Source organism: Centruroides sculpturatus, unplaced genomic scaffold (genome assembly GCF_000671375.1).
Source record: "Centruroides sculpturatus isolate CEXI.00-Female unplaced genomic scaffold, Cexi_2.0 scaffold29, whole genome shotgun sequence".
Taxonomy (NCBI): domain Eukaryota; kingdom Metazoa; phylum Arthropoda; class Arachnida; order Scorpiones; family Buthidae; genus Centruroides; species Centruroides sculpturatus.
In genome coordinates this window covers 632,058-653,333 of record NW_019384296.1, presented here as the reverse complement: position 1 = coordinate 653,333, position 21,276 = coordinate 632,058, and the positions used below count along the sequence as shown (strand labels likewise).

The following is a 21,276-nucleotide window of genomic DNA, read 5'->3' as shown; positions in this document are numbered from 1 at the left end:
TAGATTCTAATATTTTTTTGGTACAAACTTTTTTGTTAATGAGAATATTTTAAGTCTTTTAAAATAGAAATCAAAAGTAAAAATTATACTTTTTATTTTTATAATATTTCATCAATTAGTTAATTTTGCTTATTTATAAATTCTAATGATTAAGATTAGAAAATTCTGAATATATTCACATACTAGAATATATTTCATAATAATGAAAATTATACAGACTATTGGAAATATTCAATTCTTTGAGTGTTAAGTTGAAAGAAGGTACTTTGAAAATTTTTATTAAATGATTAGACTTTATCTACAAATTGAAGTTTAAGTGTTTCAATACTCAAAATTTATTTAACAATATTTAAAATAATAATAATAATTTAAAATATTTAACTATTCTAGCATTTTATTATTTTAAAAATTTTTGGATAAATTATATGTTGGTAACACATTTATTCTTTTCAATAGCTAACTGGAATAATTCAAGATATGGTAGATGGGCAACCTCATTTTGATGAGATTTTAAAAGTAAGTTATTGAGAGATTATCCTTAGCATATATTTAACTTTCAATATTGGAAGTATTTTTTTAACTATAGTAGTCCATTTTTTAATGAAACAATAAACAAATTAAATTAGCTTTAATTTTTCTATTAAAAATGTTGTTGATTTTTATAAAATTTCAAAATTTTTAATTTCAAGCATTATTGTCAATAATGCAACTAATAAAATATTTTGAACTATTATATATCTTTTATATTTGTAACAATATTACTTACATTCTAATATGCAACTCTATTAAGATAAATTTATTTTTTTATATATAAATATCAGTTTAGTGATTAAAAAATAATAATGGCAAATTGACTAGTGACTTAGTTCAGCATTCCATTCCACATTATCTACTGATGCATGTTTTTTGTATGTATTTTTAAGATTGCTTCTGACAATTTTGTGTAAATGCTATTCCAAAGCTTCATATAGAAAAACCATTTAAACATTTAATTGCAAAGAAAAATAATAAAAATTTAGGTTTTGTAGCATCATCTTTTTATTTCATCCTTTGGTAATTTTTGTAGATTTTATGACACATTATCTTTTAAGTTAGAGAAACTTTTCCAAATGAATTCTTTTTTTCTTTTTGTTTAACTATATTCCCTGATTAGTGAGGATTCAATTAGTATAGTGATTTTCTGGAATGAATTAACAGACCTTACTAAGGTATCTCTGTATATACTGGATGATATCACTTACTCAACTGCTAAGTAGACAGAGTGCTTATGTTTTATCTTTACAAAATTAATATTGGATTGTATTTTTGTATAATTAGTGTAATGTGTTTTAATTTTTTTAATCACAAACTTAATGTTTATTTTTTGAATTTGTAATACTGAGTTCTGATGTTCAAAAAATGTTTTTTTGTTCAAAAGAAATAAAAGAATAAAATTTTTGTTCAAGTATTTCAAAAACTTCACTAGTGTGTTCATTTTTGAGATAGGTACTAGTGAAGAAACTCAACTTTGGGAATCACTGAAGATGATAAAAAAATTGTCTCATTGGTCAACACTAACAGAAACTTTGTCATTGCTGACTTTGACACTAAGAAAGATTAGCAACCTTCACATTTTCTGTTTAATAGCATTCAATATGGTGTTGTCCAGTTTGCAAGACCATATATTATAAAAAGATGAAAATTTCCAGAAAAATACATTATATACAAATTATAGTAATAAATTAACTAAGTAAAAGTAAGATTTATTTACGTTGTTTAATTCAAATCAAAGGCAGAAAACTGATGATTGACCAATATCTTAAACTAAGAGGTTATATATAGATATCCCTTGTATGACATGGTAGTTATGTTCCAAAAAAGTGCCATGTTATGCAAGTCTGTGCTATACAAAACAAAGGACTAATATAAAGCATGGGGTTAGGTTCCAAAAGTTAACAAATGAATGCTAATCTTTTTCATTACTAAGTGAAATATGTTTACTAAAGCAACCAGTAATTTATTTCCAATCAATAATTAACTAACAATCACAATTAAAAGTACTGTATTATGCATTAATATTAATTTTAGTTAAATGCCCTCATTTGGGCATTTTCTTTTTACAAAGTATTGTCATTTTCTGAACTTTTTTTGTTGATCTTGGTTAGAAATATCAATGTGTGTATTTTTTTTTTTTTAATTTTTACCATAAAAGATTTTTATGGATGACAAAGTAAAAATATATTATTAATCAAAAATTTGTTCTAGTTGGTCACATTTGTTCAATTCAGGACTGGGCAATATTTTTTCCAGAATTTGTGTTTGAATACCAAATTATTCAAGTTGGGAACAGTTCAAGTACCAATATAACACTATTTCATTTGTCATTTTTACAAATGATTACTTACCTATGGTTAAAATAAGCTTAATAAACTTTACTAAATTTGAAGATTAATGTATAAAAACAAAATACACTGATAGTCTTAAAGGCTAAAATCGGAAAGCAAAAACAACGACACCTGGTTGATAGGAAAGTCAGGACAAAGAAGAAAAAATTGTACCAATAGTTTTCCATAAAGTAAACCTGATGAAAGGCACAAAATAAACTGAAAATCCATGTTCTAAAATCCATGGGCAAATTTGAGATAACATGCATGTTTATTTGAATAAAAGGAATATTGAATAAAGCAGTTTGCACTTAAAAGTTGTGAAATTTTGTATAAAGAATTTCTCAAATTCTCAAGCTGTGTTAGAGCAAAACCAGAAACCATGTTGTATGGGAATTTCCCTAATTTTTGAGCCATGTTGTATGAGGGATACCTGTAAATAAAGATTTCTGTAATGTCAGTCTCAGTTGTATATTTAACTTTATATATATCCTCATTTTTATGAATTAGTTACACAAAAATGCTTATAACTATTGATTATAGATACCATTTTATTAAGCAAAGTTATCTAGTGGATAAGTGAAATTTATCACTAGCAAATTAAGCAAAGCACTTATTAACTGAAAGCAACCACAGTTGAACATCCATATAATGAATTGCCATCAGGAAATGTGGAAAATTTATGTAAAAAAATTTGTTAAAATAGGAAATACATTGACAGTAAAAGGAAAAAATTAAATGGGTAATGATCTATTTCCACAAAACTATATCATTGTTTGAATTGTAATTTTCCTTTAATATTTAAGCATAATTAACTTTATTGCACTAAACTCTGTATTACACATCATTTAATTAATGATGATATATCAATGTGGATGATATATCACTGTATGGTCAAGATGCAGAAATTGTTATTTTATTTTTAATCAATTTAAACATTTATTCATCAAGCTTTCAAAATATCATTATGTAGATATTAAACTTCATTAAATAGGGATATTTTTAAATGTAAAAAAGATATACTTTTAATATTTCTTGAAGAGAGATATTCTTAGTGTAGAACTTTATGTGGAAGTTTGACTGTATTTGATAAATGCTAAATCATAACTACAGTCGACCCCCTATAACACGGTAGATACGTTCAGAGTTTTATGAATCCAGCTTCTAGGAGTCTAGCCAATCACAGCCCGGCATGTATGCAGTTTACGGACTACGGCTGTTTGAAAGATTTCTTCCATAAAATTAATCGATTCTAGACTAATTCGACTCAACATTTCCAAAATATGTATAATTTTTTGGGAAAAATCCATATAAACTATGCTATAAACAAAAAATTGTAGGATTACTTACCGAGTGTGCACCGTTCAACTACGCTGTTGCTTAAGCTTGTTTTTGTCATGGAGATTGTCATCGAATGGCGCTCGCGTGCTTCCCAATAAATTATTTTTTTTGTGAAAAATTCGCTGAACTTTAGAGACATCATTAATATAAATATAATTTTTATGGACATTAAATAATAAGTGGTTTTTGGTAGGTCCACTGCTCATTTAAACTCAATGGTTTGTGCAATCCTGTTGCGACACGAGTTGACGATGACATTTTACCGAATTATAGGAGTTTTTTAGCATGTTTGTACGAATACTGTCGCAGTTTTTTTTGCTGTGATATAGGAATCCAAACTATAGGAACCCGTGTTATAGGGGGTCGACTGTATATATGCATTTAATTGTGTTTTATTAGATTGTAAAATTTATATGGATATTATATAATAAAATGTAGTATATAAAATATATTAATTTTGCTCATTTTTTCAGTATTATAAAAAGTTTNAAAATTGTGACTGTATTTGTATAAAGATGCTAAAAGAGACTCCTAAAATGCGGTAAAACGTCATTGCTGATTCATGTTGCGACAGGATTGGTTAAATCTGGACCAATAGTGGACAAGCAGCCAAACTACTTACATGCTATGGAGAGTTTAGGCGGTAAGTTGAGTTTACTATCATCTGTACAGTATGCAGGCCTAAATTAGGTACTGTAAGTCTAATACAGTACTGTAATTTTATACATTTCTTACAAAAAAAAACATTTCTTATTCAAAGGTCGTAAAAATTATTTCTATTAGTGATATCTCCAAAGTTCAATGAATTTTTCGCAGAAAAATAACTTATCAGAAAACGCGGCAGCCGTTTGATGCGCTGCTATGCGACAAAAACAAGCTTAAGCAATGGCGTGGTCAAACAGTGCACACTCGGTAAGTAATCCTACAATTTTTTGTTTATAGCATAGTTTATACAGATTTTTCCCAAAAAATTATACGTGTTTTGGAAATGTTGAGTGAAATTAGTCTAGAATTGAATAATTTTATAGAAGAAAACCTTTCAAACAGCCGTAGTCCATAAACTGCACACGTGCCGGGCTGTGATTGGCTCATGTATTTGAGGCTTCCTACAACGCGAAATTCTTATAAAGGAGAAACGTATCTACCACATTATAGGGGGTTGACTGTATATACATATATATTCTGTATAGTTACTAAGATATTTATTGATGTATTCATCAGTCAATTAGATTTATTACATCTATTCTTATTGATCAAGATTGTTTAATCAAATGATCTAAATAATTTTCATAAATAAGAAATGAGTAAACACCAAAAAATCTTTTCTAGAGAAATTTTCAATGATAGTATAGTCTATATTAGTATTTATTCTTACAAGAAATCTTGATTTAACAGAAGTCATGATTTTATAAGATAGTTTTAATATTTTAAAAACTTTGCATACCTATTCTGAATATTTTGAACTCTCACATCAAACAGTAAGCAGCTATTTTTGATAGACATGTACACTCTAAAAATAAAAAGAAAATTAAATGAACAATGACTATGGTAACTTTATAAATTTTAACAGAAATTGTAAAATGAAATAATTAATTCTGCTATTCATTATATTGAATCAAAATATAAATGAATTACCAACATACCTTAATTTTCTAGGACTGATGCATTGCTCTTGCTGTCTGATGCTGCAGATTCATTATCATCACTTTCAGCATCCTTCCAGATCAAATCATTTTCAGAACCATCCATAGAATTGGAAATCTGTTTTTCTTAAAACTCTCTCTCAATTATTGTTGGTGAAATTAATTTCCAAGCCTCCATGATCCATTCATACATACTTTCCAAACTTGGCCATTGAATTTTACTGCTAGGCATTAAGTTGTGATTATTTATCTCCAGCCATCCACTCTTTGAATTCCCTCCTTGAAAGGTTTATTAATTGATATGTCAAGTGGTTGCAACACTGAAGTTAAGCCACCAAGAATCACAGCCATATTTGTTTGTCCACCTTGTAGTACTTTCTTCACTTCTTCATTTAGATGGCTTTGGAAACAATCCAGTTTATATAAGGAGTGACATTCAGCAAAGTAGGGGCACCAGACCTCCTCTGCCACACTCTCTACACCCAATCTTTTGTTAATCTTTATCCATCCATCCTTTTTCTTGCAATCAGACTTCAAGGGTCCACCTGGTATTCAAGTCTTTATGCAAGGTCCTTCTTTTGAAAATCATGTATAATGGCAGTTTCAACAGCTGTCAGCAGTCACAGCTAACATTACTTTGCTTCTTGCAGCCAGTTGCTTTGATGGTCAAGAACCTTTCCATAGTGCATATCAAAAAACATGGGTGCCTGATTTGCATTTTCTATTTCAAAGAGCAAATACAATTGTTCTTCTACTTCTGTATAATAAATTGATGAAAAGAGACAATCTAGTCCATGAAATGTCGAGGCAACCTTTTGCACAATATAATTATTTTATGTAGAGAGTGATTTTTCCTCTGCATAAATCTGCTGACCCATCATCAACTAGCCTTAAACTCGAGGAAAGAAATATTTTGTTTGAGCAATATTGTGAACCAAAGATTACAACATTTCATGTGTTACAGCACAACTGTCATTGCACATTTCTCAACATACCATAACAGTTCTTCCTCAAGTTGGGGATACTTTCCAATCTTGGGAGCACAAAATGCCCTCACATTGGACTTTGCATTGCTTAGAGCTTCTCTTTGTTTATGCCAGTAGTGAACAAGTGTCTCACTGACACCGAATTTTCATTTGGCCTCTTGATTTCTGTTCTGTTCCACATTAATTTTATACTCTGCAGTAAAACTATTATTTTTTCTTGCCATCTCACTAAGTTGCAGTTCACTCTACTTGGTATGACACTGAGGAACTTACTAAAGTGCTATAAAGCATCACAATTAACAACTGCCTTTATTTCCCACCCTCATAATCTCCAGAAAGTACAAAGATAATACTGTACTGTTAAGGTATACTGTACTGTACAAGGGAATGAAAGTAAACAAAGTACCTATATACTGTAAAAATTCTTGTTAGCTGACTCATGTCCTATCTCTTACATTAAATGGTTCAATATGAGAAGTCTTGCATTTTCCATGCAAAAATACTCGAATGTTTTGTTTTTCCTAAAAACATTTCTTGGAAGTATGGGCATGAAAAAGTGTGTGGAAATATGGTATTCATTGAATATCTGATGGAAAAAAAAGCCTACTATTAGAATAACTTTCCAAGTTGTGGCTAGCCAAAAACAAAAAAATGATGTAGGATAAACATTGGTAAATTTGTGATAAAATTAATTATTCTTTAATTATCAGACATATGTTTTTTAAATAGAAATGTTAACTATTTTATTAAAGGGACCATACTTTGAGGCCAACAGCATTGGCTTTTTGTCTCTATGAATATATTTATATCTTAGTTTTCTTGAGGTATATTTTTTGTTACATACAAGTGGTTATTTCATGATATAATGGATAAGTTCATGATAATACATTGCTAATTTCATGAGAGGATACTTTAGCCTATGTATTGTTAACTGAATTAATTTTTATTGTAGTACATATAATGATTTCTCTTACACTATCTGTATACATACATACATATATACACATGCATGCATACATATGTTCACAAAATAACTTCAATCTTCATCTGAATTACTAGTACATTTTCTTCATATGATGTCTAGCATTTTGTATGGTATCAAACCAAACAGAAATTACATTGCACCTATTGTGCCCTGATTTTTTTAACATTTTCATTAAATTGTAATAACACACTCTTTAGTTGCCTTCTATATTGAACATTTTCTTTCACTCACCATCCTAGTAGCTTTGAAAAAATCTTTTTTTCATATTGACAATATTTTGATTGTATCTCAAGTACTAATTTTATGATATATCAGTTATTTTGTCTTACCTCTTTTGGACCTAAGGAATATGAAAGAAACTCAGGATATGTTCAACTAACATTATCTATAAGTTATATATATTATTATTTTACTTCTCCAATCAACAATAATTAATTATTGAATAGTCATTGTGTTTGATGTGTCTAAAATTTCATAGCTAAAGCTAAGAATGTTGTCCAAATAGTCACAGTACAGTAAAAAAAAATAACATCATGTTTAAATATATTTCCAGTTTTTAATTTATTGAAATATCAAAGAATAATTCACTTACAATCAACATTTTTATTGTAAATTTAAGATAAACTAGTCTCTTACAACACTTTTACAAATTTCCAATATTCTTCTTCTTATAATAGAAATCTTTCTGCTAACAGTTAAAAAGTAAGTTTACTGGAACAAACAAAATTTTCAAATTTAATATATTTGATGCCATCAGTGAGCAAAATTTCAAATCTCATCTTACATTACTTATTTGATGAAGATGACTTTAAAAAGATCATGAAATTACCAATGTTTACCCTAACTAAAACTTAATATTAACTATGTATATTGGCAATCATTAAATAAAAATTATATTAAATACTTCTCTAATGTCAAAATGAATAAAATCAGTGTCACTAAAGATGATATGCAGACTGGCAGTGTATTGTCTTTAATACCAAATCCCAGTTCTGTTTGGGAATGAACATGAAACCATCATATTATAGTGAAGAACCACCACTAATGAGCATTTTAATCTCACATTTATTATTGAGTGGTACATTTAGACCAGCACACCAGAAGTGGGACAAAGCTATTTTGTATGAATATTTGGTCACCCATCCTGATGGTGTGAGTGACATTGATGGGACATACCAGTATGTTCAGGAATTCCCAGGGCCTTGTTTTGCCTTTGACAAGGCTGCAAATAGCCATTTTCAGCATGATGATGATTGGCCACTCACAGCTAGGGTTTTCCATGAATGTCTCAGTCACATTGCCACATTACATTGACTTGCCTGATCTTCAAATTTATTGTCCATCAAACATTTGTGGGACTGGATGGGATGCCACAGCTTTGACTGTGTGAGGGATCTGAAGTTGCAGTTGCAGCATCTGTGGATAAATTTGTTTTAGGATATCATATATATATTATTGTAAGATAAATGCTTGCATGCTCAACCATATTTCCACATGTTTCCAGAGAAAAGGAGGTCCTACAAAGTATTAAAGGTTTTTTTTAAAATATACTGTTATTTCAATGAAAGTTATCTTTTTGCTACAATTTTGTAATCATTAATATTATTAACATTGTCATTATATTTGCACTAATAGTTTCATTAGATTCTAATATTTTTTTGGTACAAACTTTTTTGTTAATGAGAATATTTTAAGTCTTTTAAAATAGAAATCAAAAGTAAAAATTATACTTTTTATTTTTATAATATTTCATCAATTAGTTAATTTTGCTTATTTATAAATTCTAATGATTAAGATTAGAAAATTCTGAATATATTCACATACTAGAATATATTTCATAATAATGAAAATTATACAGACTATTGGAAATATTCAATTCTTTGAGTGTTAAGTTGAAAGAAGGTACTTTGAAAATTTTTATTAAATGATTAGACTTTATCTACAAATTGAAGTTTAAGTGTTTCAATACTCAAAATTTATTTAACAATATTTAAAATAATAATAATAATAATTTAAAATATTTAACTATTCTAGCATTTTATTATTTTAAAAATTTTTGGATAAATTATATGTTGGTAACACATTTATTCTTTTCAATAGCTAACTGGAATAATTCAAGATATGGTAGATGGGCAACCTCATTTTGATGAGATTTTAAAAGTAAGTTATTGAGAGATTACCTTTGCATATATTTAACTTTGAATATTGGAAGTATTTTTTTAACTATAGTAGTCCATTTTTTAATGAAACAATAAACAAATTAAATTAGCTTTAATTTTTCTATTAAAAATGTTGTTGATTTTTATAAAATTTCAAAATTTTTAATTTCAAGCATTATTGTCAATAATGCAACTAATAAAATATTTTGAACTATTATATATCTTTTATATTTGTAACAATATTACTTACATTCTAATATGCAACTCTATTAAGATAAATTTATTTTTTTATATATAAATATCAGTTTAGTGATTAAAAAATAATAATGGCAAATTGACTAGTGACTTAGTTCAGCATTCCATTCCACATTATCTACTGATGCATGTTTTTTGTATGTATTTTTAAGATTGCTTCTGACAATTTTGTGTAAATGCTATTCCAAAGCTTCATATAGAAAAACCATTTAAACATTTAATTGCAAAGAAAAATAATAAAAATTTAGGTTTTGTAGCATCATCTTTTTATTTCATCCTTTGGTAATTTTTGTAGATTTTATGACACATTATCTTTTAAGTTAGAGAAACTTTTCCAAATGAATTCTTTTTTTCTTTTTGTTTAACTATATTCCCTGATTAGTGAGGATTCAATTAGTATAGTGATTTTCTGGAATGAATTAACAGACCTTACTAAGGTATCTCTGTATATACTGGATGATATCACTTACTCAACTGCTAAGTAGACAGAGTGCTTATGTTTTATCTTTACAAAATTAATATTGGATTGTATTTTTGTATAATTAGTGTAATGTGTTTTAATTTTTTTAATCACAAACTTAATGTTTATTTTTTGAATTTGTAATACTGAGTTCTGATGTTCAAAAAATGTTTTTTTGTTCAAAAGAAATAAAAGAATAAAATTTTTGTTCAAGTATTTCAAAAACTTCACTAGTGTGTTCATTTTTGAGATAGGTACTAGTGAAGAAACTCAACTTTGGGAATCACTGAAGATGATAAAAAAATTGTCTCATTGGTCAACACTAACAGAAACTTTGTCATTGCTGACTTTGACACTAAGAAAGATTAGCAACCTTCACATTTTCTGTTTAATAGCATTCAATATGGTGTTGTCCAGTTTGCAAGACCATATATTATAAAAAGATGAAAATTTCCAGAAAAATACATTATATACAAATTATAGTAATAAATTAACTAAGTAAAAGTAAGATTTATTTACGTTGTTTAATTCAAATCAAAGGCAGAAAACTGATGATTGACCAATATCTTAAACTAAGAGGTTATATATAGATATCCCTTGTATGACATGGTAGTTATGTTCCAAAAAAGTGCCATGTTATGCAAGTCTGTGCTATACAAAACAAAGGACTAATATAAAGCATGGGGTTAGGTTCCAAAAGTTAACAAATGAATGCTAATCTTTTTCATTACTAAGTGAAATATGTTTACTAAAGCAACCAGTAATTTATTTCCAATCAATAATTAACTAACAATCACAATTAAAAGTACTGTATTATGCATTAATATTAATTTTAGTTAAATGCCCTCATTTGGGCATTTTCTTTTTACAAAGTATTGTCATTTTCTGAACTTTTTTTGTTGATCTTGGTTAGAAATATCAATGTGTGTATTTTTTTTTTTTTAATTTTTACCATAAAAGATTTTTATGGATGACAAAGTAAAAATATATTATTAATCAAAAATTTGTTCTAGTTGGTCACATTTGTTCAATTCAGGACTGGGCAATATTTTTTCCAGAATTTGTGTTTGAATACCAAATTATTCAAGTTGGGAACAGTTCAAGTACCAATATAACACTATTTCATTTGTTATTTTTACAAATGATTACTTACCTATGGTTAAAATAAGCTTAATAAACTTTACTAAATTTGAAGATTAATGTATAAAAACAAAATACACTGATAGTCTTAAAGGCTAAAATCGGAAAGCAAAAACAACGACACCTGGTTGATAGGAAAGTCAGGACAAAGAAGAAAAAATTGTACCAATAGTTTTCCATAAAGTAAACCTGATGAAAGGCACAAAATAAACTGAAAATCCATGTTCTAAAATCCATGGGCAAATTTGAGATAACATGCATGTTTATTTGAATAAAAGGAATATTGAATAAAGCAGTTTGCACTTAAAAGTTGTGAAATTTTGTATAAAGAATTTCTCAAATTCTCAAGCTGTGTTAGAGCAAAACCAGAAACCATGTTGTATGGGAATTTCCCTAATTTTTGAGCCATGTTGTATGAGGGATACCTGTAAATAAAGATTTCTGTAATGTCAGTCTCAGTTGTATATTTAACTTTATATATATCCTCATTTTTATGAATTAGTTACACAAAAATGCTTATAACTATTGATTATAGATACCATTTTATTAAGCAAAGTTATCTAGTGGATAAGTGAAATTTATCACTAGCAAATTAAGCAAAGCACTTATTAACTGAAAGCAACCACAGTTGAACATCCATATAATGAATTGCCATCAGGAAATGTGGAAAATTTATGTAAAAAAATTTGTTAAAATAGGAAATACATTGACAGTAAAAGGAAAAAATTAAATGGGTAATGATCTATTTCCACAAAACTATATCATTGTTTGAATTGTAATTTTCCTTTAATATTTAAGCATAATTAACTTTATTGCACTAAACTCTGTATTACACATCATTTAATTAATGATGATATATCAATGTGGATGATATATCACTGTATGGTCAAGATGCAGAAATTGTTATTTTATTTTTAATCAATTTAAACATTTATTCATCAAGCTTTCAAAATATCATTATGTAGATATTAAACTTCATTAAATAGGGATATTTTTAAATGTAAAAAAGATATACTTTTAATATTTCTTGAAGAGAGATATTCTTAGTGTAGAACTTTATGTGGAAGTTTGACTGTATTTGATAAATGCTAAATCATAACTACAGTCGACCCCCTATAACACGGTAGATACGTTCAGAGTTTTATGAATCCAGCTTCTAGGAGTCTAGCCAATCACAGCCCGGCATGTATGCAGTTTACGGACTACGGCTGTTTGAAAGATTTCTTCCATAAAATTAATCGATTCTAGACTAATTCGACTCAACATTTCCAAAATATGTATAATTTTTTGGGAAAAATCCATATAAACTATGCTATAAACAAAAAATTGTAGGATTACTTACCGAGTGTGCACCGTTCAACTACGCTGTTGCTTAAGCTTGTTTTTGTCATGGAGATTGTCATCGAATGGCGCTCGCGTGCTTCCCAATAAATTATTTTTTTTGTGAAAAATTCGCTGAACTTTAGAGACATCATTAATATAAATATAATTTTTATGGACATTAAATAATAAGTGGTTTTTGGTAGGTCCACTGCTCATTTAAACTCAATGGTTTGTGCAATCCTGTTGCGACACGAGTTGGCGATGACATTTTACCGAATTATAGGAGTTTTTTAGCATGTTTGTACGAATACTGTCGCAGTTTTTTTTGCTGTGATATAGGAATCCAAACTATAGGAACCCGTGTTATAGGGGGTCGACTGTATATATGCATTTAATTGTGTTTTATTAGATTGTAAAATTTATATGGATATTATATAATAAAATGTAGTATATAAAATATATTAATTTTGCTCATTTTTTCAGTATTATAAAAAGTTTTGAGGAATATAATCTAATAAACAAAGAGAACTCATTGCATGTTGCAATTAATATTTTGCAAATTTTAATTTATGAAAGCAAATCAATGATTGTCTTATTTAATTAGATTAAATAATATATTTTTGTTTTCTTCAGAAATTTCAAGGATGGATGGAATCAGAAAATCTCTTAAATCCTGAAATAAAGTTTGCTTTTGTTACGTACTCTGATTTTGATTTTAATAAAATGTAGGTATCTAATTAAATTTTATTAAATGAAAGTTAATAATTTTAATAATAATTTTTGCTACATTTCTTCTTGGTGCCATATCAGATTCCTGACGTCGGCGACACCTGGCGTAGGTTTGTAATCCGCCAAGGTGTATACTAGGGAAAGTTACTACCCAGAGTGGTTTCCCGTTGCCTTCTCTGGGGCGCGATGTTACGCGAGGGGAACTAATGCCTTCCGGGAGGACTTTTATGGGGAACTGGCCTCCTATTTAGTCGTTATTGGCAAGGAGAAAACCCGGAAAACTCCAAGCAGCCAGCCTGTCCGATCGTGGCGCGAACCCACGACCGAACTCCCAGTGTTTAGGGTACGAAGACCACTCGGCCACTGGTGGGCTTGCTACATTTATATATTAAATATTTTTATTATAGGTTGCCCTCTCAATGTAAATTTCTTGGTATAGATGTTCCATCATATATGACAGAATGGATTGATATTCAAAAAGTAAAACATTTATTTTTCCGGATATTATTAGTAAACTTCATAAAATAACAACTTTTAATATTTTAGTGTTTTGCAGATGAAACTACACAATGGCCTAATATGGGATTGAAAGGAGTTTTAGACTATTTAAATATCACCCCAGTTGGCAGGCTTCATTCTGGAATAGGTAATTAGGTTCTTGTCACTTTTATTGTCTAAATTCTAATCTGTTCATACTGATGATTTTTTACTTTTCCAAATCTGTTAAGAGTTTTTTTTATATGTTGAAAAATAGTTAAGTTCTCAATGATATAGTTTTCCTTTTTAATTATTTTTTTTAAATTTAAGTTATTGAAGTAGAACACACTGAGAAACATTTAAATTTCAATAAGTAAAATTCATAAAACAATTTAAAAAAAAAGTAATTTTATAATTTATTAAGTGTTATATAATTTTATTTTTTTTATGAGTTTACAATTTCTGGCTAACATATCAGTTTTAAGCACCAGATGAAAAAAATTGTTAAAAATATAAAAACATACTTTGAACAATTTAAAAAATTTTATGCATTTCATTTAAATGCATGTAATCATTGAAATGTATTGTATTCCAAAATAGTTAGTATAGGGTTGGTGAAAGTATTGAATTTTACTAAGAAAAATACAAATCACCAACAACCACTATTAGAACAAACAAAAAAATTTGCATATGGAGCCTGGCATATGCATGATGTGGAAGGCAGAAACAAATGAAATAAACTAACATGACAACATGAAATAAACTAAGTAAACATAAAAATAATAAGAAAAAAAATTTATGATAATATGGGCTATTTTATGCTACAAATAATACATTGGGCTTTGGGTTGTTTATATATATATATTGTATTTATGATGATGCATATTTAAATTTAGTTCTAATTTAAATACGCATTCAATATTCTGTTTGATTTTACAAACCTGATGACCATTCAAAATGGTGGAAAATGTTTGTTTTTACGTTAAATTACATGTTTGTTGCTGGTTGTTGGAGATTTGTATGTTTATATTAGTACTTCCACCCAGTATATTGTTGGTGATAGACATATTGAATTTATTTTAATTGAAAGAAAGATTTAGATTTGGTCCAATAAATTTGTTTTTGTAGAGAGAGTGAAAATGATACAATTGAACATTTGAGTCATAACAGGATTAAAAAAGATGAGTTTTTCAAAAATGTGTTTAATTTCTGAAATAATTTTCCATTTTAAACTTTTTTCTGAAATAGAATTTATTTTTAAAGTTACCGAGTTAGAAGTTGACTCAGAAATTTTAAACCTTAAAACTCAGAAGATATATTTGAAATTTCATCAAAATTTGTCCAGCTAATTTAACATTGATTTTTCTATTTGCTTTACACTTTAAATTTGTTAATTTGATTTTCCATTGATTAACCAACATTGGTACAAAAAAAATAAGACTAAGTTTTCATAAGTCTTTTAATATCTGTGACATCTTTAATAAAAACAAAATGACATAATATTTAGAAATTATACATAAATATAATGTACAAATATATTACATTACAATTACATTAATACAAATGCAATAAATGTGATGTAAATGTATTTGTACATCAAATATTTCATTTTTTCACTTTTGTCTTCACTTGCAACATACTAGCAAGGTTGAGGCCGAAGTTTTAAATGCGAAAACGTGTATGTCAGACGTTTAGTGCCGCTTTCCTGAAAGCCTAGAAGTTTGACAATGGTGTTTGTATAGTCAATGGAATCGTGCTTGACATTCCAAACACCATTGTCAAACTTCTAAGCTAACAGGAAAGTGATGCTGAACGCCCGACGTACACATTTTTGCATTTAAAACGTCGGCCTCAACCTCACTACTATCTTGGATATGAAAATAATTTAATTTAGTTGTTATTATTATAGGGAGAAGGTGGTATTATGGAACCCCTCCATTTCAAACTGATAATAAAGGTGAACTGTAGCGGATTGTGGCTGAACTGCACTAGGCAGACATCCATAGCAAGGGGAAAACCCATTTCACTTCAGTTAAACAGTTGTCCATAATGAATTAGCATATTTGTGTTTTTCGAAATTCGCAAGTTTTGAATGCTAAGTGAATTTAATTATTTATAAAATATAAATCATGTAGTTGTAGGTTCACTGGTGCATGTATTCCATTCCAGAGACTTAGGGGTACATATTAATCTGTGTGATGATCACGTTTTTTAAAATTTGGTCTTGATGGTCATAAGTTAATTCAAGATGGCGATGCATGAAATACTGACCCCATTGGTGCTTTTAATATGGAACCCATCTAACTTTTGTAAAAGTGTGGTAGATGAATGAAAAAATAGAAAGAAAGAAAATGAAAAAAGTAAAAATAGATACCATGTTTCCCCGAAAATAAGACCTAGCACAGATTTTGCTGAATTGCGAAATATAAGACCTCCCCTGAAAGTAAGACCTAGAGAAGTTTTTTTCAGTCGTAATGATCATCGACAGATGGTTGGAAGTGGCCGTTGGCTTTTTGAAAGTACAGCCACTGATTGGTCATCAGACAATTACACCACACGGCATGATTTGCATAAGACTATGGCTTGGGAATCACAGATTTGCATAACGTTACGGCTGGTGATGGCTAATTGGTCGGCCGGGAATCACGCCACATGACATTTGCATAGTGCTACGGTTCAGTAAGCACTAATTGGTCATCGAGTCCGATGTTGACGCTATAAAAAGGCGACAGTTTGACACACCGGATATATGTCATTCTTGTCTAAGTTTGACTTGGGAATTTTTTTGTTCAATAATAACTGTGAATTCTTCTTCCTGGAAAAAATAAGACATTCCCTGAAAATAAGACCTAGCGCATTTTTCAGAGCAAAAATTAATATAAGACACTGTCTTATTTTCGGGGAAACACAGTACCTAATACTATAGGAGTATTATATTTGTGATTTTTGTAAATGATTAGCTTCTTCTTTGTACATTTCTTTATTATTATTATTAAATCATTTTTGTGATAAAATACATTGGAGTAAATAATTTTGTAATTATTTAACATTCCTTGTACTTTTCTATTTGTTTTTATACATTAAAGCATTTTTTGAAAACATACAGTAAGGTTCCATATTACCACTTGGTTTTCCCTAAGCTTACTTTCTGACTTTGTACAGAAGCCTTCAAAAACCATACTTTAGGAACATCTAGTTTAATAGTTACCAGTACTTTTCACACAAAAAATGTGGGTGTAGTTATGATNTAGTGATTAAAAAATAATAATGGCAAATTGACTAGTGACTTAGTTCAGCATTCCATTCCACATTATCTACTGATGCATGTTTTTTGTATGTATTTTTAAGATTGCTTCTGACAATTTTGTGTAAATGCTATTCCAAAGCTTCATATAGAAAAACCATTTAAACATTTAATTGCAAAGAAAAATAATAAAAATTTAGGTTTTGTAGCATCATCTTTTTATTTCATCCTTTGGTAATTTTTGTAGATTTTATGACACATTATCTTTTAAGTTAGAGAAACTTTTCCAAATGAATTCTTTTTTTCTTTTTGTTTAACTATATTCCCTGATTAGTGAGGATTCAATTAGTATAGTGATTTTCTGGAATGAATTAACAGACCTTACTAAGGTATCTCTGTATATACTGGATGATATCACTTACTCAACTGCTAAGTAGACAGAGTGCTTATGTTTTATCTTTACAAAATTAATATTGGATTGTATTTTTGTATAATTAGTGTAATGTGTTTTAATTTTTTTAATCACAAACTTAATGTTTATTTTTTGAATTTGTAATACTGAGTTCTGATGTTCAAAAAATGTTTTTTTGTTCAAAAGAAATAAAAGAATAAAATTTTTGTTCAAGTATTTCAAAAACTTCACTAGTGTGTTCATTTTTGAGATAGGTACTAGTGAAGAAACTCAACTTTGGGAATCACTGAAGATGATAAAAAAATTGTCTCATTGGTCAACACTAACAGAAACTTTGTCATTGCTGACTTTGACACTAAGAAAGATTAGCAACCTTCACATTTTCTGTTTAATAGCATTCAATATGGTGTTGTCCAGTTTGCAAGACCATATATTATAAAAAGATGAAAATTTCCAGAAAAATACATTATATACAAATTATAGTAATAAATTAACTAAGTAAAAGTAAGATTTATTTACGTTGTTTAATTCAAATCAAAGGCAGAAAACTGATGATTGACCAATATCTTAAACTAAGAGGTTATATATAGATATCCCTTGTATGACATGGTAGTTATGTTCCAAAAAAGTGCCATGTTATGCAAGTCTGTGCTATACAAAACAAAGGACTAATATAAAGCATGGGGTTAGGTTCCAAAAGTTAACAAATGAATGCTAATCTTTTTCATTACTAAGTGAAATATGTTTACTAAAGCAACCAGTAATTTATTTCCAATCAATAATTAACTAACAATCACAATTAAAAGTACTGTATTATGCATTAATATTAATTTTAGTTAAATGCCCTCATTTGGGCATTTTCTTTTTACAAAGTATTGTCATTTTCTGAACTTTTTTTGTTGATCTTGGTTAGAAATATCAATGTGTGTATTTTTTTTTTTTTTTAATTTTTACCATAAAAGATTTTTATGGATGACAAAGTAAAAATATATTATTAATCNATATTAAAGTATATGTGTAACAATGAAACTTGAAACCGTACACTTAGCTGTTGACAACAGATGTTTTATATATATATAATCGAGATGAGTTGATGAATGATAAGTGCAGAGCCCAAACAGGAGTTGAAAGTTGAAATTTGGTACACAGTTAGGTTAGGGTACATCATAATATACACTAAGAAGGGACTTTTCAAAATCCCCCCAGGGAAAAGGGAGAGGGTTAAGGATTATCCTGGAGAACTCTGCTTCTACTGTACTATTTTAGATGTGGTGTTTTGCATTTTTATGGAAAATTGAACATATTTTTAGACCCATCTAAAAATTCTCTAAATAGCCTTGGAAGAGGGGGGCCTAATTATTGCACCTAATGAAAACAGGTAAGATTGGCTATAATTTAATAAACTTAATTTTTGCTATTATTTTTTGCCCAAGCAATGTCAGGCTCATCTGCTAGTAGTTATAATTACTTGTTTTATATGTGTGAGTCTTGTAATAAATTCTTTAGGATAATTTTTTGCCCTAATTTAAAAGTTGCTCACTTAACTGATGAGGGCCATTAATACCAGGGGCTGAAATGCATTTTAGCCGATATATAAGACATTAAACAATTAATGTGTATGATAACCCTTTCATTTTAATAATAATCTACAAATAATCATCCAACCATCAGCCAAATTAATTGGGCAGAAATTATGCTATAAATACTAATTAGAAATTACATGATAAGAAAAACTAGAGGTAGACATTAGATGCCATCTCTCAATGAAATTAGTATTTTAAAATTAAATTATAGTTACTAATTTCATTGAGAGATGGCATCTAATGTCTACCTCTAGTTTTTCTTATCATGTAATTTCTAATTAATATTCTACATACGTATAATAAAGTATATTTGTATTAAATGTTATTTAAAAAAAGGGATTGAAGGCTTATTATAATATAGAGTATTATTTTAACAATATTAATATTTATTAATACTAGGTAGCCAGTTAATTAAAACTCTGGTTTTTATACTGAAGCTAAAGGTAAAATTAATTTTGAGTTTTATTTCTAAGTCAATCAATTGAAACATAATATTTCGGGAAGTGTGGATAAAGTACTTGTCCATCTTGATTGATTTCATTATATTTCATTCAGGTAGAATTGAGTCTTATTTATAGCACTTTGTTTGTAAAGTGATGGTTTTGGTTTTGTTTGGTGGTGACAGAACATTTTGCTTTTAATACTCATGTATATATAGATAATGATACAGTGGAACCTCGGTATATGACCTTAATCTGTCCTGATGTTTTGACTTATACAGAATAGGACATATACCAAACCAACCTTTCCCATAAGAAGTAATTTAAAAATGATTAATCCATTCTCATGTAAAAAAAATGGCTGGCTTTAAACACCTCGATTTCCTGGCTAGTTCCTGCTTGATTTTTCATGAGATCAGCATATATCTTTTTAGATTTCTCGCAAATAATTGCTTCTGATACGTTGTCGCCAGCACACTGTTTTTCAGTTATCCAAAGCAGAAGCAATTTCTCACATGATCTAATGTCTTCAATCTCTGTTTAGAAATTGATTTAATCCCTTTTGCAATGTTAGCAGATTTAATAATGTCTTTATTTTTCATGATTGTCTATATCGTCATTCTCGGAATACGGTATGCAACAGTTAAATCTAGAATATGCATGCCACCTTCATATTTCTCAACAATCTCTTTTTTTCAGTTCCATTGTGATTCTAGTCATTTTTTTAGTTTTCTGTTTCTTTTCATTTGCCTTTTTGCAATTCATGATTAATAAAAATAATAAAATTTTACTTACAAATTAAAATCAGAAGAAATTTAACAAAGTTATAAACTGTAGCACTGCAAACGTCTAGTTTGGTGTAGTACACTGATAGTGCTACTTGTTCATAGATGGCGTGTATAATTAAATTAAGTCGTATACCGAGCAAATTTGTTTCATCCAAACAGGACGTATTCTGAATTGGACGTATTCTAAAGCAGACATATACCGAGGTACCACTGTATTATATATAATATATTATATTGTATTTGTAGGTATTTTTTATGCATAAAATACAGCTGAAAAGATTTTAAAAAAAGGCTCTGTTTTGGGGATTGGGAATGGATTAATTCATTTTATATTGTTTCTAATGAGAAAATTTTATTTTCCCATAAGAATTTGGAATTTTAGGAACAAATTAAGGTTTGACTGTATATGAAACTGAAAATTTTTTTATCAAGTTAGAAACAAATTTTTAAATTTGGAAGATGAAAATTTTTGAACTTAGTTCTTTCTTTCAATTTTTTTTAATATATAGATTTTTAAAAAATAAACTTGTTTTTAGTAATTATGTTTAATAATAGTTAATGGAAATAGTGTAACAGGATATAAATTGTGATGTCTGTTTATTTAAGATGATTGCAGAAATACAATAGCTATCATGAAGGCTTTGGCAGATAGAGGTTATGTTTTTAAAATAAATAGCACTTTTAGTAGGAAAAAAGGTAATTATTTTTATTTAATATTTTTAATTATATTACATTAAATTTTGTTGAGCAATTAGAAAAACAATACAAATATCATGAAATAGATAATATTTGGCACCCTATTTTTGCTTTTACAACATAATGCAAAATTATAAGATGTACTATGTTTTTGAAATTGAATTTTAAGATATTTTCTATAGGAAGTAAAATTTTAAATAAAAAAATCAATCTTATTAAATTTTGTTGAGCAATAGTTAGAAAAACAATACA

General features: G+C 28.2%; 1 protein-coding gene across 1 annotated transcript in view; it reads left to right on the top strand.

Moving 5' to 3' along the window:
- LOC111621690 (ERI1 exoribonuclease 3-like) overlaps positions 1-21,148 on the top strand; it is a 31,168-nt gene extending 10,020 nt beyond the window's left edge. Inside the window, exons 4-9 of the mRNA XM_023363937.1 lie at positions 457-516; positions 13,289-13,380; positions 13,792-13,864; positions 13,931-14,030; positions 20,935-21,024; positions 21,084-21,148. Coding sequence (XP_023219705.1) covers positions 457-516; positions 13,289-13,380; positions 13,792-13,864; positions 13,931-14,030; positions 20,935-21,024; positions 21,084-21,148 — 480 coding nt within the window. The remainder of the gene's footprint in view (positions 1-456; positions 517-13,288; positions 13,381-13,791; positions 13,865-13,930; positions 14,031-20,934; positions 21,025-21,083) is intronic.
- Positions 21,149-21,276: the final 128 nt, after the last annotated feature.